The sequence below is a fragment of the Rhea pennata genome, chromosome Z (assembly GCF_028389875.1).
Source record: "Rhea pennata isolate bPtePen1 chromosome Z, bPtePen1.pri, whole genome shotgun sequence".
Classification (NCBI taxonomy): domain Eukaryota; kingdom Metazoa; phylum Chordata; class Aves; order Rheiformes; family Rheidae; genus Rhea; species Rhea pennata.
The window spans coordinates 70,943,464-70,962,132 of NC_084702.1; the positions used below are offsets into that span (position 1 = coordinate 70,943,464).

At 42.6% G+C, this 18,669-nt stretch overlaps 1 protein-coding gene across 3 annotated transcripts in view; it reads right to left on the reverse strand.

The window, feature by feature from the left end:
- LOC134153549 (phospholipid-transporting ATPase ID-like) overlaps window positions 1–18,669 on the reverse strand; it is a 72,343-nt gene that overhangs the window by 40,233 nt on the left and 13,441 nt on the right. For all 3 annotated transcript variants that reach the window (XM_062599827.1, XM_062599826.1, XM_062599825.1), the window contains 3 exons: window positions 13,241–13,299; window positions 2,458–2,571; window positions 77–175 (listed from right to left, as the gene is read on the reverse strand). In XM_062599827.1, coding sequence (XP_062455811.1) covers window positions 77–175; window positions 2,458–2,571; window positions 13,241–13,299 — 272 coding nt within the window. The remainder of the gene's footprint in view (window positions 1–76; window positions 176–2,457; window positions 2,572–13,240; window positions 13,300–18,669) is intronic.

The following is an 18,669-nucleotide window of genomic DNA, read 5'->3' on the forward strand; positions in this document are numbered from 1 at the left end:
TATTTTCAGTAGTTTGCTTTAGTCATCATCCTGAAGAAACATGCGTAAACTCCAAAGTACAGGACAGTAATCTTACGAAATCATCGATGGCATCCTTGACTCCCGAAACAGCCAGCACCAGCACTAGGGGCACCACTGTCGTAAACCAGGACAATGAGGAAACCTGAGGAATCAGCTGCAGAAAAAAAGAGAGTTGAGTTGAGTTGAGAATTTTTTTGACAGTTTAGCAAAAAGAAGGAAATAAAACACTGTGCTTTGTGGAAGCTACAGACCATATCTTTCTATGATATCTGAGTATAGAATAAAGACAGAAATGCTGCCTGTCACTTACATGTCACCCCACAAAGTAGATGAAACAGGAAAATCATGCTTTGCTTACAAATCAAGCTCTAATCTAGAATATAAAAATGCTCAGGAAATGCAATGGATTGCTCTCCTTTGTTTGTACCACTAGAATTACAAATTCTCCAGTGGATTTTTGCTGGAGGTGCTGACATGGGCAAGTCTGGCAAGAGGGACACAGAGCTATCTGAGCAAGGCCTGCTGTGCAGAACCTTCAAATGCTTCTATTTTTTGCTTTGGTAATTCCTGGTATTTTGCTGAAGTAAACTTCATGTCAATAAACAGACAGCTGTTGCCAGGGCTGACATTGCCCTTACTAGATCAACAGAGTCACTTTTGTTTCCCATATTTTTGCTAGTGTGAGGACCAGAGAATTGAAAGCGATTGCTGGTCAAAGCCTTTTTGCTGTCACTAATACGCCTTACCCTAGCGTAGTTCCCTGCTTCCTCTAGAAGACCAGCACTAATGGTGGAAGCAATGCGACTCCAGCACCAACTTGTCCATTAGAAGGGATCTGGGCAGCATCAATTCCATGAGAATGACTGAAGTGACATATTTGCCATTAAAGCAGCTGCACTCCTAAGGATGGAGCCCTGCTCTTTGGGATCACTCCTTCTACTGCACTGTTATGACCAAAATCCTACAATCACCACCAAATCCAGTCAGGAGGAATGATATGTAGAGCCAAGCTCAGCCCCATGCAGATGTGGGTGCGGGGTGCATAGGCATGTAACTGCTATCCTGTCCTGTAACTGGGAAACATATGTCCTGCCGGGCTGTGCCAGTGGAATGGGGAGGCAGAGTCCCCACAGCCAGCCTGTCAAAGCCACTCCTGATGCAGGCAGAGACACTTTCAGTGCTACAGGGATGGAGCGAGTGGACAGACAAGGGACAAACTTAAAAGGGGTAATATGATAAAAGACTAATGGCAGCCTGCCCTAGCTTACTTTGATAAACAAAGCAGGAAAGCTATACATTTTGTACACAATCACTTCTAAATGGTTCAGCAAAAGATACAGCTGAGGCATTTAATAGCTTGAAATACTCTAAATTTAAATAGTCGAACAGCTAGAGTGCAGTACAACACAGGAATGGTGCTGCCAGCTTAGCTGAAAATGCATTTTTTACTATAAACTAGTTTCTTGGAAAATATACACATGGGCTGAAATTTCCCAAATTTGGTCTCTGTAAATAAGCAAAGAAGATTGTGTAAAGTTTGCTTAACCTTAACAAAATTTTGCCTACAGTTTTGAGCTAAGAGAGAAAAAGATGGTTTGGAAAAGGCCATTTTGCAAACTTGTTTGTACTGAAATGATCAAATTTAAAATATCATGCTTGCCATATAATAAAAATCAGATCTTTTTTGATAACATATGTTCCAGTGTGACTCAGAAATGACAAAGTGCACAGCTTTTATCCTTATTCTAGCAAAGTTCCAAAGGGCAGAAATCCTGATATCAATTTCTCCAATATGCTCTACTTTCAGATATGGTAGTATTATCATCAACACTGGGCAAAGTGCACCTCAGTGCCACCATGAGCCACAGGGTCCAAAAGCATTGCCACTGTTTGACATGCTCCCTATTAGAGACCTTCCTCACCCTACAGAGCAGAGAGCAGCAACATTCAGCTCTATGCAAACTAGCTGCAACGGTCAGCCTTCCTGCTGTTAACTCCTTCCTTTCCAGGGAAAATTTGTTCTTCTGCATGCCATTTCCTATGAGACAGTCAGTGGAATACAAAGAATTTGCCTTTAAACATTTGGATAAGGGACAACTTCCTTTTGTACTACAGAAGGCATTACTAATGCAGAGCTAAGGACAGCAAGGAGGACTCAGATTAGACACAAAGGGGTAGTAGGACAGGGCATGAAAAATGTATACAGTTTGTTGAAAACTTTAATTAAATTTTTTCTTAACTTAGTTCAAACTATCGTATTCAAAGGTAACGTAGGAAATTGCTTTTTCTGCCCTACTTTCTACCTACATTAAGGCTTTGCTAAGATGCTAATCCCTAACAAGCGTATAGCTTGCACTTCATTACAATTAGCAATACATAGCCAGGCTTTGATAACAGACAACACGAGCTGCTAGAAACAGCACAGTGAATTCATACCTGCAAAATCAGCAAGAAAAGAAAGTAAGCATTGGCTATTCGCTGAAACTGTTCAAACAGGTTGAGAGGCAGGAAAGTGAAGAAGTTGTATTTTGATGTTTTAATTGAATTGCTCTGTAGGGAAAGAAAAGCAAAAAAAATAGGATTGGTAAAACAGGAAACAAAAATTACAGCACAACCCATTTCAACTCTGTTTTTACTTGCTTATATTTAGCAATAGTATTGTTTCCAGTAGAAGCTCAAAAAAATATTTCCTTTCCCCAATACAGTCATGCTGAGTTTGGATAAACAGACAGAACTCCTCATGGAATTGGTGAAAACCTGATGCTCAGTTTATGCCACTGTAATTCCAGATAGGCACAGATACGTGTATTCACTCACACACACAGATATATTTTCCTTTCATTATTCTTTTCCCTTATGAGACACACAAAGAGAATTAAAAACTATAGCCAAAACACAACTCAGATGTTAGTGTTTTGTTGTTAGCATCAACAAAGCAGTGTTAGAAAGTGCATGTTGTGTCAGTTACCCGTAACTTCTCCTGAGACTTCTGAGCACCATTCAGCTAGACAACCACATAGACAACCCCATAGGTCTGCCCAGGAGCGCGGTCTGATCTTTCAGGTGATTCAGCAGCTTCTCAACCAGCAACTTGGAGAGGCTACTTGTTTCTATTCCATAAAGATCACTTGAATGCAATGTTGTACAAAGAGCCACTAATACAAGAACTTATCATTTCTGTAGGCAAGCTGCGGCTTTGTTCCTTTGCTCCCTATTTCTACTTTCCTTTTCAAATTGTAGGCAGCCCCTCCAGCCACGAGCAATAGCTGCTCCTTCTTCTGTCTCCTTCAAACCAGAGAAGAAAGATCAATGGTAGATAATACAAATCTGAGCATTTTCTTCCCCAAAACCCATGGCATTCTGATAAAATTCTATCCACTCAAGGGACAGGCTCAAGCCATCTGACTGAGCCTACCAGGTAGTTTTAACTCAGATCTGTCTCCACTTTGTAGTGCTCTTTGTAGCTGCCCTAGGCTACACCAGCTGCTGCAACAGCCCACATTTCTCTGTGCCTCTCAGCAGTGTGGTAGCCAAAGCAGCAGCACCTGCTGTTTCTATACTGTCTTTCTAGACTGGACCATACCAAAGATCTCACTGTGTTCAGGGCTGTAGCAGCAACGTGGGACTCTGGACTGAGGGTCTAGCATCAACCTAGAGATTTGCTGTTATCAAACCTGACACTCAGTTGGAATATCAATAGGCCTGGGTCTGAAGGACTGTTAAAATATAAGGTCTTGAAGGCATAACAAAGTACACAGCGATACACTGAGCAAACATAGAGGTATAGTATGAGTACAGAGTCTTGCCTCCAAGGACACAAAAGCTACGCACAGCCAGAGAGGCAGATGCGACTCACAGGTTTCTTTCTTGGCCTGAGGACATGTTTTGATACATGCTTTTGCCAGTGCTCCAGCGGAATGGCAGCTGCTTTCCTCCCTTCACAGTTTAAGTGTACTAGATTTTCTTTTTGTATGAAGTTTATCAAGCATTCATCCATGTTTAATCATGGAAATGTGTATGCAAGCTGTTGCAAGCACATCTAAATTTACCCCAGAGAAACTCTCCAGAAAGGTCCATTTAGCCCTCTCATGGGAATCTAAGGTGTGACAGCACAGGGAGGCAGATACTGCACAGCACACCTCTATCTAGTAATAGATTAGCACTAGATAGTGAATGGTGATTGTGGTATTGTAATAACCTTTAGATATTGGTAAGATGGGCTGGATCTGAACTCCTCCGAACACACAAGCTACTAAATATGAACTAGAGAGCACATCCAATCTATGCATTAGACCAGGATTTCTACTCATAAGCCCACCCACATTAGCCTGTTTCTGTCATTAAAGCAATTATTTAAGCAATTCAACCTATTACTCAACATGACCACCATAAGGTGTGCCTGGGGGAAGCTATTCCATTTCAGACAGTTACTGGATTCCTGGCTGTGTCCAGACACAAAGTGTAACAGTCCTCAGCATTAACTTCATGTATTATCCTTTTGTACAAGCCAGTCAGTAAGACAGCAGAAATGGAAATTCCCTTCATGGAAGTGCTAACCAAATTGTCCAGTTGACCACACTCCAGGAAGAAGAGATGTTTATCAGTGATGATAATTTAAACAATGTTGCCGGTTTCTTGGCATAATGTAGCCATCCCTGGGTGTGGTTAGCTCTGTCTGTGATCTAAATGCTAGCAAATGTCACTGCCCATCTTTAAATTTGGTTTATTTCAAAGTTCCTAATATGTACTACATACAGGCACCACACTGCTAAAACACAAGCAATGAAATAGCAGCATCCTCTGTAAACCCACAATGTAGAGCATTAAATAACTTGCCTGACAAGTCAGTGTCCAGAAGACACAAAGTCTGGCAGATTTTTTAATAAAACACAGATCTAAAGTGACTTCTCCCTGCTAATCTGAAGAAAAATATCACTGCCACTTACTTTAAAAGTAGAGGACAGTAGCTACAGGAAAAAGCATGTACAGGGGATCTGACCTTCATGCGTCACTAGATTTTGGAGACAGTCACATACAATGTGAGAAAAACTGCTCTGTAAACACTCACATAAAGTTTAAAGGACTTTGTCTGCAAAATCTCAGAAGTGGATAGGAAAAGAATGGGAGTGGTTTGTTTCAATTCTATTTCTGCCTTCTATTTCTGACCATTAATTACGTCAAGAAAACCACTGAATGAACCAGAGCCATTCATTTTGTTTCCTATTGCCCTTAAGAATGTTACAAACCCCAAACATAGCAGCTTCCAAATGCTTAGCAAGGACCAGGCTGTTCATCATTTTCTGCATAGTATTTCAAGATTATGATATTGCTTGTCACACACTGTCTTTTGGGATACTGGGACACTACGGAGAACAGGATGAGGATAGGTAGTATCATAGCTAATTGCCTGACTGTTCCAGAATCTATAATTAAAACCAAGCACCAAAAGAAAAAAAAATATGCATAATCAGTATGCAAATTTATAATTCAACAAGTAAACTTGGCCATGGGCGTTAGGGGCTATGGGAATATAAATATTGAATGATAAAAGCAAGCTAGGGAAAACTTCAGCCTTTCCACTTCAAGGCTCTGGATTCCCATTTCAAGGATACGATTGAAGCTCTCTGTAAGAAATCATTTCTGTTTTCATGCAATACGCCAGGGCTGTACGCTCTGACAGCCCAAGCTCTCAGCTGACTAGAGAGAAACCTCAGTTAGCTTCTGCTCTTGATCTTATCCCACTTCACGATGCCTACCATCACCATGTCCTTTCATTCATTTACAGCTGTACAAGAACCTTATTCTGGGATGGGAGGGGTACTAAGGAAACCTGCAGCACTGCAGTGTGTTAAACAGTCCATACGCAGCCATCACTAATGCAACGTTGTCCTTACCTCTCCTGTGCTCTGTCTTTGGTGGGGAAGATGTCCATGTGAGAAAAACGATGGAGAGGAAAAATCTTGGAAGAAGTGATTAATTATTATGAGGACTTATGGGAAATTCTCATTCTCCTACAGAATTTTAAAAACTAAACATCCAAGAAAAGCCCCATGAGCCACTTACAAAGATAGGAATCAGGAGCTTTAAATTTATTCCCAGTTCTGCCCCAAGACCTCCTCTGCGACCCTGGACAGGCCCTCTGTGTGTGCCTGATTCCCTAAGCAGTAGGAATGACAGTGGTTACCCACCTTTGGTTTCAAGATCTATAGGTGCTAAGTTTGGTACAAGAACAACATTGTCTGTAGGTGACGGATTATTCTAATCTGCACTTTTCAGGGGCTGGATTCACACCTCCTGGAAGTGTGACTCCACTGAAATGCTGTCCCCAAGAACAGTCCTTACAGCACCGCAGATCTCACTGATGAGCTGTTACTTCGGAGGTGTTTTCAGAATCCTGCCTGTGACGGCAGACCACAGGCAAACACTCAGCAGATGGCTCCTACCTTTGTTCATTGCACAAACAATCTCCTCACCATAAAAGCCACGGGACACATGAGACACTGCTGCCTTTGTGGTCAGGTTTCAGGGGCTAAAGGGTGATGCTCAGGCAGGGCAGGGTATGGCAGGTAGGAGAACAGTTGCCCTTCTGAATTTATATTCCCAGATCAGTGACATATTAGTTTCTCGCAGCTGGACAAACTGTCTCAAAGCAAACCTTACAGCAAGCGTGGCTGTCCTGCGGGGAGGTGTTGTGCCATGACACCTGCCACTTGCACTGGTGCCAATGTAGCACAAGGTGCAAACCAACGAAGCAGCTAAGAAACAGAAACAGCCTTCCCAGGTGCTTTGATAAAGCCTTAGAAGATAAATGCTGGAGCTCGATTCAATGACATTTTGTTTAACTGCAGCAGTGCAATTTGAAAGTGTGCAACCACCATATGCAGAGCAATCTTGTTTAACTACAGCTCCAACTCAAGAGAAGAGTGAGAAAGGTCCACAGGAAACCAACTGGGGTTCGTCCGAGCCCTGCAAAGATTTCATCCTCATTCACAGAAGTAATGGTCTGGTATAACACCAGAAAGAGAAAGATTCATATCCAACCCACGTGCCCTTTCTTTCTGTTTTTCTTTTCTTTTTTCTTTTTATTAATAGCTTTGGGGATTTGTTACACATATAACCTTTTGACCCTCTCTGCCTCCTGGCAGCAATAATGTAAAGAATTCCAGAATATAAACATACATTGCGAATTCTGGGAAAATCTCTAGGAAAATATATTAACTGGGATTGTTTTCCTATGCTACTTCTTTCAGATGGAGTCAGCATATTACAGACCTATTAATCAGTGTGTCACCCCTGCGGTGAGTATCCTTACCCTACTGGTGCAGAGGAATGCACGGAGGTAGAAAGGGGTGACATCACTTGCCTGATGTCACATCATCACTTGCAGACAGGCCGAGAACAGGATCTAAAAGCCCTGTCAGCTGGTTATCTGCTTTAACTACGCTGCCTTCTCCTCCAACTTAGTTCAGTACCTGAACAGAAGTTAAGGGCAGAACATTGCTGAATAATGTAAAGAAGGCAAACACCAATCCACAATCCCCTGGTCACTGTATTTTCACACAGCAGGCTCCCAGACAGTGCAATAGTTTTGTCTGCATAAGGATTGAGCTAAAATGAAGAGCCAAGGACTTGGTCAAGTGAGTGTCTATGGACTTCACTGCAGTTCATATCTGGGACAGCTCAGCCTTTCTATGCCTTTCAGAGTCCTGGGGGCATTAACAGACCTTAACTGCCCTAAGCTCACCTAGGATCTCACCCACACCCCTGCCCATGGCCAAGGAGTTCCATTTAAGCTCTGGCCTGGGCCTTCTGTCCTTGCCTGAACTATGTCATTTGTGCGTTTGTCTCCAGATCTGTGTCCATCCTTGTTTCCTGGATGGACCTCAGACCTATGCTGTAGATATCTTGTCTCCAGCCCTGCCTTCAGTCCTGTTTCTAGCCCCATTTCCTGCTGTTCCTGCTTTGACTCACTGAAGGAACCCTGGACATGGTTCATCAGCTTCCCTTGACTGAGGCTGTCAGGGTGGACCCTGCCACCAGCCACCTGTCCTGCCCATCTTGATCAGATGCTGCAGGACTGTTCCATGGTCGCTGAGGGCTCTACCTGCACTGGAGTCATCCTCAGCTCCCAGCTTATCCCCTCTCGTGGAGCAGCCCTGCCCTTGCTGTTCTCTGACAATACCTCCCCAGTGCAGCTGCTCTTTGGCGTGCTCCACGCAACATCTCCTTAGATATGGAAAGAGTACTGCAGGTTGTTGCTCTAGCTATTTGTTCAGGAGTTACTCAGAGCACTTTTCGCATGATTAGACAATACTCCCTTCAGCCTTGGGTGTGAAGAACGCTGGGAAGCATTTGCAGGTTCAGTGTGGGATCAAAAGTCTGCCATTGACCACACTGACAAGGGTCTTGGAGGACAACCCATCAGTCAGTGTACAGGAAATGGAGTTGAATCTGAGCCCACGGTCTGAGCTCCATGCTCTCATTATTTCAAAAAGATGAGATCCCAGCTGCTGCTCCAGCCCAGGGCTCTATCAGGCATAGAATTTTGTATGAATCTTTCCTATTTTACTAGGGAATTTATCAGGTGACCAAGGAAAACAAAAACAGAGTCCAATCACCCCCCTTATTGCTGGTCCTGCAGAAAGGATGCTAATTTGACCCTAGATCCTGAAATTTTTCTTTGAGTCATGGGTCTTGCATTTCCTCTCTTATTGTATGAAAACCAATTTCAAAGTTGTTTTTGCAGCCCTTTATGACGTCCCAGTGCAGCTGTGCTGAATTCCATCACAAAAATGAAGAAATAAAAGAGAATTTGAATCAGAGAAAACATGAAAAGACTTCAGAAGAAATTTCTTTCTCCAGAGTGTCTGTAGACAGAGAGGTGTAGATGTGGACCATCATGGTGGATCCACGCTGCAGCAGTTGCCACTGCAGCTGTGTTGGGGGCAGTGTGGCCACACTGAATTGCCTCACATAAGAATCTTAGTTAAACTCCTTAAGTCTCACTGGATCACGTATTGCACCCTGCTCTCAGCTTTCTTTCAATCTTTACACAGATGAGAGAGATGCGTATAGAAGTCAGAGACAATCTGCCTATCTGCAGTGTAACTAAACATAGGATTTGATCTTGACCTTTCATTTTAACAAACCAATATTGAATCCATTTTTGTGTTGAATTAAGTGCCTATGCACATGTCACTCACTCACACTTGGTTTCTGACTCATTGCTAAATCCTCTTGGGGGCTGGCAAGTGGCACATGCCTTCACATTCAGTCCTTTCAGTTAACTGCACAGCACTTTGCTTTATGATCAAATTATTTTTCTAAGCTACTGCATTCTTGCTGTGCAGAGTAAAGCCAAGGATGTTTGGGGGTGGACCAGTCTGAGAGCTCTGGTTTCAGCATACACCAATGCTTTCACAGTAAGTCCAATTAAATTCTGATCTACCAAAGCGCTCCCAGATCACTTGGCATTGCTGCCCTTAGTCACAGGCACCTCCTGTTCCTTAATCACAGCACAAATTGTCAGAAGATACATGTAAGAGGCATTGTGCTTCTTCAGATAAGAAAACAGTGCCTTCGTCCTGTTCTCAGTCTGCACTGTCTCCGTTCACACAGATAGTGGAGACCACCCCAAACTTCCAGCCTATCTGCATGATGCATTTCACAGCACTCTGTCCACGGGGACAGGCCTTCAGCTCTCCTCTGAGGACTGCTGCCTCCCCTTGAGGCCTCTGTGTTAATAGGATTTCCACTATGTGCAACTCCTGTCCTCTCTTTACCCCACCAGCCCAGCTTCTCACACACTGTACAACCCTCCTGTCCTGCCTCTGCTCAGCTCTTTCCGTAGCTGGAGTAATATCATAGTGACACACTGTAGCTTAACCTCTTGCACTCTGTTCTGATTAACACAACAAGGGAATTCGCCTTCTGAAGTCTTCTCCAAGCCCAGATGTGATGGATCTGAACACTCCCTTACATGAACCAGCAGACACCACTTTTTATAGTGAAGCGTCATGTTTCTGCAAAGCTGGTCTGAGAATATTCAGGAGTCTTGCTTCATATCAGGAAGGCCAACTTTCTGCAACTGCCAGAACGAAGTTCTCACACTTCCACACACAATAGATTTTTTTTTTCAGCTCCTCACTTCTTCCTTTTCAAATATCCTGTAGACTTTGCACCGTGAAGGAAAGATAACCACAAATTATTCAGGGCAACACACCTACCTCTGATTGTGTGCTCCCACTTCCCTGTTCTCACTGAGCCTAAACAGGGACAAAACCTTTCTGCATCTTTGATCTATACCAACATAAATGAAACTCTCTTTTTAGTGAAAGGCAAAAACCTGTGCACCAGCTGTGACATACAACCGGCAGCAGCAGTAAAGCAATCCACTACATGTCTGTTTGCATTTCCCTTTCTTTTTCTTACTGGTCTTTCTCAACAACTGCTTCAGCCTGCAGAAACATTTACCCTCTCAGCTACCTTTGTTACAAGAACCTGTTCTATAGGTTTTACAGCTAACAAAACCTTAAATTACTGAGTAAAGTGAACTTCACCCCTGTAGTTTACACTGTCTAAAACACTTTCCAAGTTTTGTTATGTTGCTGTGTTTCCTTCCAGTTTCTGCCTTATGTCCCTTTTACCTGGCCAGAATAACTACATAGTGCAAACTTCCTGGAACAAGAGGACAATCCTGCCTTGGGACAAGACTCTCAGGCACTCAGACTCAGACTGATCTCCTCGTTGTGGGACCAAGAGCTGAAAGACAGCTGTTCACCCTGGCTGCTATGAAAAAGACTCCAACCACCTGTGTAGCTGTCCACGCAGGCACATTCTCCCGGCCTGAAGAGCTGAGTATCACAAAGAAGCATTGACAAGCCAAACTCTTCTGTTGTCCCCTTATACACAGGTCAAATTAAATAGATACAGGTGGGAAGATGTCTTGGGCAGGGAGGACTGTAGCTACAGGAGACAGAAATTACTCTGCCCAGAAAATGCCAGCACACAGAGCCAACTAATCCTAACAGCTGCTGTTCTTCAGCAGCCCAGGGCAGAGTATGGAGTCAGTATACTGGACAATATCCTAGTGTTTAGCAGTGCAACCCCAGAGCAGTTGGACAAATATGAAAGTAAAGAAAGGGCCCCACTTTCACCCTTCCAGCAGACTATAGGACAAGTATAACTTTCCTGCAGCAAACTTTCAGGAGCATCATGCATATGTTGATGGGAAGGGGAAAGGAGGATCTCTCTTTTGGACATTTCCAGATGTGTCCAGTAATCTATAATGTGTGGTCTTAAGTAATTTTAAGTAAGGTTAGTTCCTTTCCATGCACCATGGAGTGGAGATTTAATAAATGTGACCTGAGCTATCAAGACTTGTTGGAAATAAGCAGCCCAGGACAGTGCTTGTTTCATCACTTAAGAACAGTTTTTTAGTACTACACCATTCTGACACCACCTTGAGTCTTGGCCTTTTCTAAACAGTTTTCTAGGATTTTCAAGCCTTAATTTACACAGGGCTCCAGAAATCATGTACCATGACTAACTAACATGTCTTAACATGGTTAAGACAAACTCACTGTCAAGTTTTAGTGGATTATACTGAGCTGGTTGTTTGGCTGTCTGCACTTTTACATCTAACCAACAGACTTTCACGGAAACCCTCCAGAGCTCTCAGCACCCTCTCTTTGACTTTGGTTATTTGCAAATCCTTGGGCAGGAAGCAGTGACATGCAAAATCTGTTTTATGGATGGCTTTTCACAGAAATAGACTCAGAACAAGAATAGTTTCTTGCTTTTCCTCTGTGCCCTGAGATGACTGTACCTCTCCCTCCTGCTTCACTGCCCCACTTTTGCATATAGTCTGCATTGCCACATCCAATCAGAAAACATAAAGCTGCACATAGTGGCCATACCATTGCACTGGCAGGCTCTTTGCAAATCATATGCACTTTCTCAGTCTCAAATCACCAGGCCTGATAAGGTATTCACAGTGCACAGCCCTTTACGTGTGTAACCTACAAGGCATTTCATATTCAGTACATGTGCAGCAGCTCCACACCTAGGAAGTCTCTGATCTGTGTAGGATGCCTCATGGATGAAAGATGACCACTGAAAAACATGCAGTTCACTTTGCCAACAGATCAAGTCATAAGACCTATAGTCAAAGCTGGTGGCAAGTGAGAATTTCTACCTCATGAAAAATTAAAATGTTCTGAAAATTTGGATTGTTCCAGTCCTGAAATCTAAAAATCACTTATAATGCTCCTAAAACAAAATGATTCAGAGGAGCTCCTGAGTAAAACTGAAGAATGAGCTTCGCTGCTGGAATTCAGAGATGCACAGGACAAAAATTTTACAATATTCATTCAGTATCTGTTCACAACTACAAAGAAGTTCAAAAGAATATAACTTCAGGATAGCCTTAACAGAGAGATTGCCTTACAGCCAAGAAGCACGGGCCTACCTGCTGAGCTGGCTGTCCTGCTTGCATAGCTTCAGCAAATGGTCCCCAAGCTTTGGAAATCAATTTACCCACAGGGCTGCCTGGCATCAGGGCTTGGTAGACTTGGGTCACAGCCAGGCTGTGTAATGGTGCTTATTGGAGTCACAGATTTTGTGGCACAGTGTGAACCCAAGTAGGCTGTTAAGGAGCTGGAAATAAAAGCTGGCAGGAAGCCATGAAGGCCAGATTCAAAACCTTCCTGCCAGAGAGGATTTCACTGCAAGAGCTGAGGAACTGACACATTTCCTTTCATGTTTTATTTTAAATGGAGCCATATTTTTAACAGAAAATTTCCAACCAGGTTCTGTTTCTGAAAGACCTTGGAGCCTGATCCTGCAAACACTTTGACTCACATAATTTTCTGGAAGTGTGTAAAGTTACTCTGTTATACTTTTTCAGACTTAGACCTCTTTCAATTGTTCATTTGCAGGGCTGACTCCAAAGACAGATCTCCCTATGCCTGGCAGAGTTCCTGCCATCTTTTCACAGGTGACAACAACATGCACAGTCCAGGTCTTTCTGGGAAGCCCGGGGAATTATTCTTCATAAAGTGTAGACTTAAGACCTTTGCAGAGTCATAGCTAGCATGTTCTGATGTGAATCAGTTGAAACAACAAAATGAACGTGAAGGAGAAAATCCTCACATGTGAAGACCTGATGTGACCACATCTGTGATTACAACTGCATTAACAATGTATGCTGGTTACTTACAGCATATTCAAACTGTAGATTGAAGTCCCGGTTGTTTGCTTGAAGTTGTCTCTCTTCCTCTGTAGAGAAGAAGAAACACATCAGACTTCTGCAGAGGAAGAGCTGATATATACTTGAAGATAAGCAAAATCCACATAGATAGGAACAAAGCAGCAGAAAAAGAAAGAAGATTTACTAAGAGGTACCGTCACAGAGAATCTGCGCTCTGTGCTAAATGTCCCATGCAAAGGGGCTGAAGAGGCTGGTGGCACTGACAGGGCAGTACTGTGAACTATTGTGACAGTAATGTGAGTCTGTATTCCAGCTCTCCCACACACACATTTCGCTGCAATGCCAGCATCGCTTTATCAGGTTGCTCACCTGTTCTATTAATTCTCCTGAGCAAGAATTATCACTTAACTAGTAGTGCTTGAAACCCCTGACCTGTTCCACCTCTTCCCCTGAAGTCCCTCTGTTGCCATGAATCTACTATTAGTGCCCTTCATCCAGTACATATGCGTGTCCTAACATCGACATCACTATCACAACAAGCACAAAATTCAAGACCACTGGAAAGGATTCCAGCAGGTCATCAAATCTGTCTTCTACCTCAAGGCAGAGTCATGCCTGTCAGTCTAAATACATGTCCTAGAAAGCTCCAGTGAGGGCTATTCTTCTGACTTTCTATTCCAGGACTGCGGTGTCCTTACTATGGGGAAGCTGTTTCCTATTCTCTATCATAAAACTCATTATTCAATTCAATTGACCTAGGATGATCAAAAGTGCTCTTCTGCTCTCCCTTAGATTGCAATTCCTTGTACTACTTGCCAAGGACACAGAACACAGATGAATTTATTACATATCTGAAAGTTGTTATGCCTTACTCTAGTCCTCTCTTCCCTAGGTTAAACAATTCCAGTTTGTTCAGCTGCTTCTTATTGGTCAGTCAGAACTGGCATTACTCTTGCTAATCTCCAGTGGGCTTCCCAGTTAGTTTCCTCTTTCTGGAAGCACAGTGCCCAAACTGGGTTTAGTTAGCAGCTGAAGGTTTACCAAAGCTGAGTAGAGTTGCCCTTATTGAATTGCATCCATTTTTTTCAGACTTTTTCTCCAACTAGCCAATTCTAATCCTATCTTTTAGTAGCTACTATCTTGTAGCTACTATCTGTCAATGGGCTTGTAGTTCTTGCCAGGATGGTGCCATTTGCAGATTCAGTAAATGTGTTCTTTATTCCACCCGCCAAATAGGAAGAGAAAACATTGAATGATAGATCTAGGATACATCCCTGATAAATCTCACGAGTTTGATAACGAATCGTTGATAACTATTGTCAGTGTATTTTTCCTGAAAAGTCTGGCACTCACTCTGTGGTGGTTTTATCTCAAGCATGTCTCTTAAGATACATGACAGCTGTCTATGCCTTCTTCCCTAGCCTACAGGCCTGACACTAATACAGAATTAATTTTGGCTTAATGGAGTTTTTCTGAACTGCTGGTTGTTAATCATCTCTTCCTTCCCCGAGTACTTTGAAGTGGTTTGTCTGATTGTTTCAACATTTACACAAGAAACAAAGCCAATACGTCTATAATTGTACAGCTTTTCTTGTTTCCCTGTTTCAAGATAGATGTCTTAAAAAGCTCTTTCGCTCTTTCCCCAGTTTTCTGAACTTCACCTGCCTGTGCTCCAAAAACTCCCAAAGACAATATTGCTCCAGGCAGTTCTCTCAGTACACAATTAACTTTGTGCAGTCAAACCAAAGGAAAACACCTACTTTACCTAAATGTTTCTTCTCTATTCCAGCCAAAAGTCTTCCTCCACTTTCCATTGCTGGCAAGAAATGTGTTGAATCATAGAATAGTAAGGTTGAAAGGGACCTCTGGAGATCATCTAGCCCAACCCTCGGCATAGCCTGTACAGGGACTGAACCCACAACCTTGGCATTAGTAGCACCATACTTTAACCAACTGAGCTAAACCTAATGGAATACTACCACGTCTGACTAAATAAAAGAGCAGATTCTGTTTAATTATTTGCTGAGCTTTTTTTCACAGAGTAGCAGACATAAATCTTCATTGATCTGCTTCTTACTTGAAGGATTACAGTACCCTAGAGAACCCCACAGTGACAGAACAACTTTTATTGCTCTCTATGCCCTTGATAGCTTTCTGTCACTTTGTGCCTTTGCCACACAGTTTGTCCTGGATAAAGCAGCCTGCTGTGGAACTTCTGTAGGCATCCTTCTTTGGTCCGAAGTGACTGAAAAGCTTGTGATTTAGCCATTTTACTCACCCTTCCAAAGCTTTCTCTGCAACACGATAGCTTGCACTTATGCCCTTAATATAATTTATCTAAGGAAATGACAGCTCTGCTTAATTCCCTCCCCATCCCAGATTTCCTTCCCATGAGACATTAGTTACCAGTTCTCCATATTTACTGAAGATTTTCTTCTTGAAGTCCATTTTAAACACTTCCCTATTGTCACTTTTTCCTCTCCTAAATATCATACTATGACTTCACCTCTCTAGTTCCAAAAAATTGCCCACCTCTGTGTGGAAGGGTTGTGCCAACTCACTCCAAGAACATGCTGAACAGATCGTGTTCCCCTATGTTCCTTCCCAACCGTATGTCTGCATAGTTGGAATTCTCTGTTACCACCATGTCCTGTATTTCAGATAACCATATTAATTGTTCACAAAAGACTATCCTTCCTAGTTTGATACGTCAATGTTCTTTACCCTTGTATCACTACTCACAGATTTGCTATTTTGTTCGTTTCTTTCTACACGCTGGATATCAGAACACATGGACATAAGAGGAAAACATCTCTCCCCTTTCCAGAATAAGCTCTATTCTTTTCTATTAATGTCCTAGCCTCATGATTTAGCCCATCACATGTCTCTTATACCTATTAAATGATTTATTAAGACATCCAGTTCTTCCTGTTTATCCACTCTTGCATTAGCTAACATGTAAGCTATTCAATGCATTGAACTGCTATCCTTCCTCCTTTCCCTCCAGTAACCCTATAAATAACACTGCATCCATAATTTTTAAGCCCTTTTCCAGATCACCATTTTTTTTTATGTCTGTCTGTTGTCATCAGGTCCTTTATTATGTACTTAAAACCCTCTTTACTGTCTTAGCAGGTGAATGTGCTTTCCCTTTTTTTCAGGCATACCTAGTCAGACATTTTCAAATCAATTCCCATTTGCCCTGGCTGGGTGATTCAGACCAGCACAGACCTTCATTAAAGACCCTCAGAGTGCTAAATTCCTTTACTGCTTTCCTCAGACACATTTTTCTCTTCATTCACAATGGAGAAAACAATGTACAGAGAGATCAGGGTCACTTGTCCACTGTCCAAAAGGAAAACAGAAGCAGAGATCAGAGGTCTGGGCTCGCAGACCTTTAACTATTGTGTTACGTGCCCCTGCAGGTATTTTCTTGAGAGTAACCCGTATTATCAAAGAAGATGACAGACTCTGTTAAAAACAGAACTTCCCTATGCTCACAGATTTCCTCCTCTAAAGTAAATGCTACTCCAGTCCTCTCCCCAGGGACTCCAAGTTTAGTCCTGGCATAAAATCCATAAAACGATAAATGGCTTCAAAGTAAATGGGATTAGATGACAAAAGTTCGAAAAATCTATCAGCTTGTAGCAATGCACTAGTAGAGCTCGTGCTAGGCCAGGGCACAGAGAGCCAGCTCAGCTCTTGGCTGTCAAGAAGCAGAGGTAGAGCTGTTCCAACACGCCACATGCTTACACAGGGGAGTTCAGATAAGCAAAGCATTTTTTCTCCTTTCTCAGACTGCCTCCCAGCATCATGTATTCCCCTCTATACAAGTAGGGCAGAAGCACCTGAATGGTGCACCAGCATCAACATGCTACCTAGGAGGAGGATTTCTAGGACAATCCATTCCTGAAAGCCCCAGATAGCCATGAACCTGCGTTCAAAACTGACTGGCAATTCTCTGGCCTGCCCTGGCAAATTCACCCTGAACACCAGGACTCTTCCCTTTCTAGAGACCCGAGTTCTTAAGAGTCATCAGCCTTCCGAGAGGTGGCATTCCCAAAGGCCAAGGTCTGAGGCAACTTTCTAATGACAAGATATTCCTTATCCTTATTGGAAATAACAGCCAACACCTTTCTTAATGCAAGCACAGCCACAACAAATTGCAAAGGGTGCCTTGTCCAACACGGTCAGCGAGCAAATCTCCCTCTCCTCTAGATACACAAAAGGAGAACCACCACTGACCACATGCACAAGACAGCACTGTCTCAGTGGTTTTATTTTTGCCAGCAGAGAACAGTGAGGCCCTCCTGCTGTGTTTCCCAAACAAGCAGTTTTCAACTATGATAGATCAGACATCTCTTTTATTTGTTTCTGTAACAGTTCGGACAGAAATGAAGCCTCTTGGATAACTGCTATAAACAAAAAGCTAGAGAAACCTTACCATTACATCAGCTATGCCTGGAAACCACTGCTCAGAATATTTTGGCTGTAGATCCAAGCACACATGTCTTATCATGCACTGTTAATTCTGAACGCATTAAAGAAAAAGGGAGGGGAAAACTGAAGGGTTGGCAGATGAGAGTTTTTTCAATTCTTGAAACATTTTTACCTCTAAGCAACTCATATTAAAACTTCTGCTACTGCAAACTGTGGTCACAAATCACTGGAAAGAAGGAATGAGATTTGTACTCCAAGTTATCATTTCACTGCCACTGAAAACTATTTTAAATTTTTCAGCAGTGGAAACTCAGCAAACACAAATATGGCCTATTGCCCAGTTCTTGATCCAACCACTGAGACCAAGTCACTGGGAAAGCGGCTGTTTTCTCAGGCAGACAGATTTAGGAACTAAACCACAGAATAACATCTGTACTGAATAATGTTAAATTCATGCCAAAAATCAGCTATAAATGTAACTGGCCAGCCCACAAGGCTTCTACATTTAGGACTGTTGTATGGAAAAGTCCCACAAAAGATTAGATTCAAGATCTGCTCAGAGATCCTGGAAATTTGCTAGTGGTTTATGCTAAGGAGCATATGCCAATAGAAACACTTTGAACAGGCCATTGGAAAAGGTTTGCAGATATTAGATTTTGTGGCTCCAAGGAGCAGGAGGTTAAGCCCTGCGTGGTTGTGCCAAGTTATATACAAACCATGGCCTGATACCTCATGTATGAAATGAACACAGCCCAATTAGGGGAGTGCCAGAGTAACCAAGCCTGAAAACAGTGTAGAGACAACATCAAAAAAAAAAAAAAAAAAAAAAAAAAAAAAAAAAACACTCTGCCGCACCCTTTAAACAAGCAACCTCAAGAGCATGAAAATTGCACAGAATCAGCTACAAATAGTGGCATCAGGGAGCTGGGCTCATCTGTTCAGTTTTCCTTGCAAAAACAGTTTTCCTCTTAGCAAAGCATACCAATACCACGATGTGA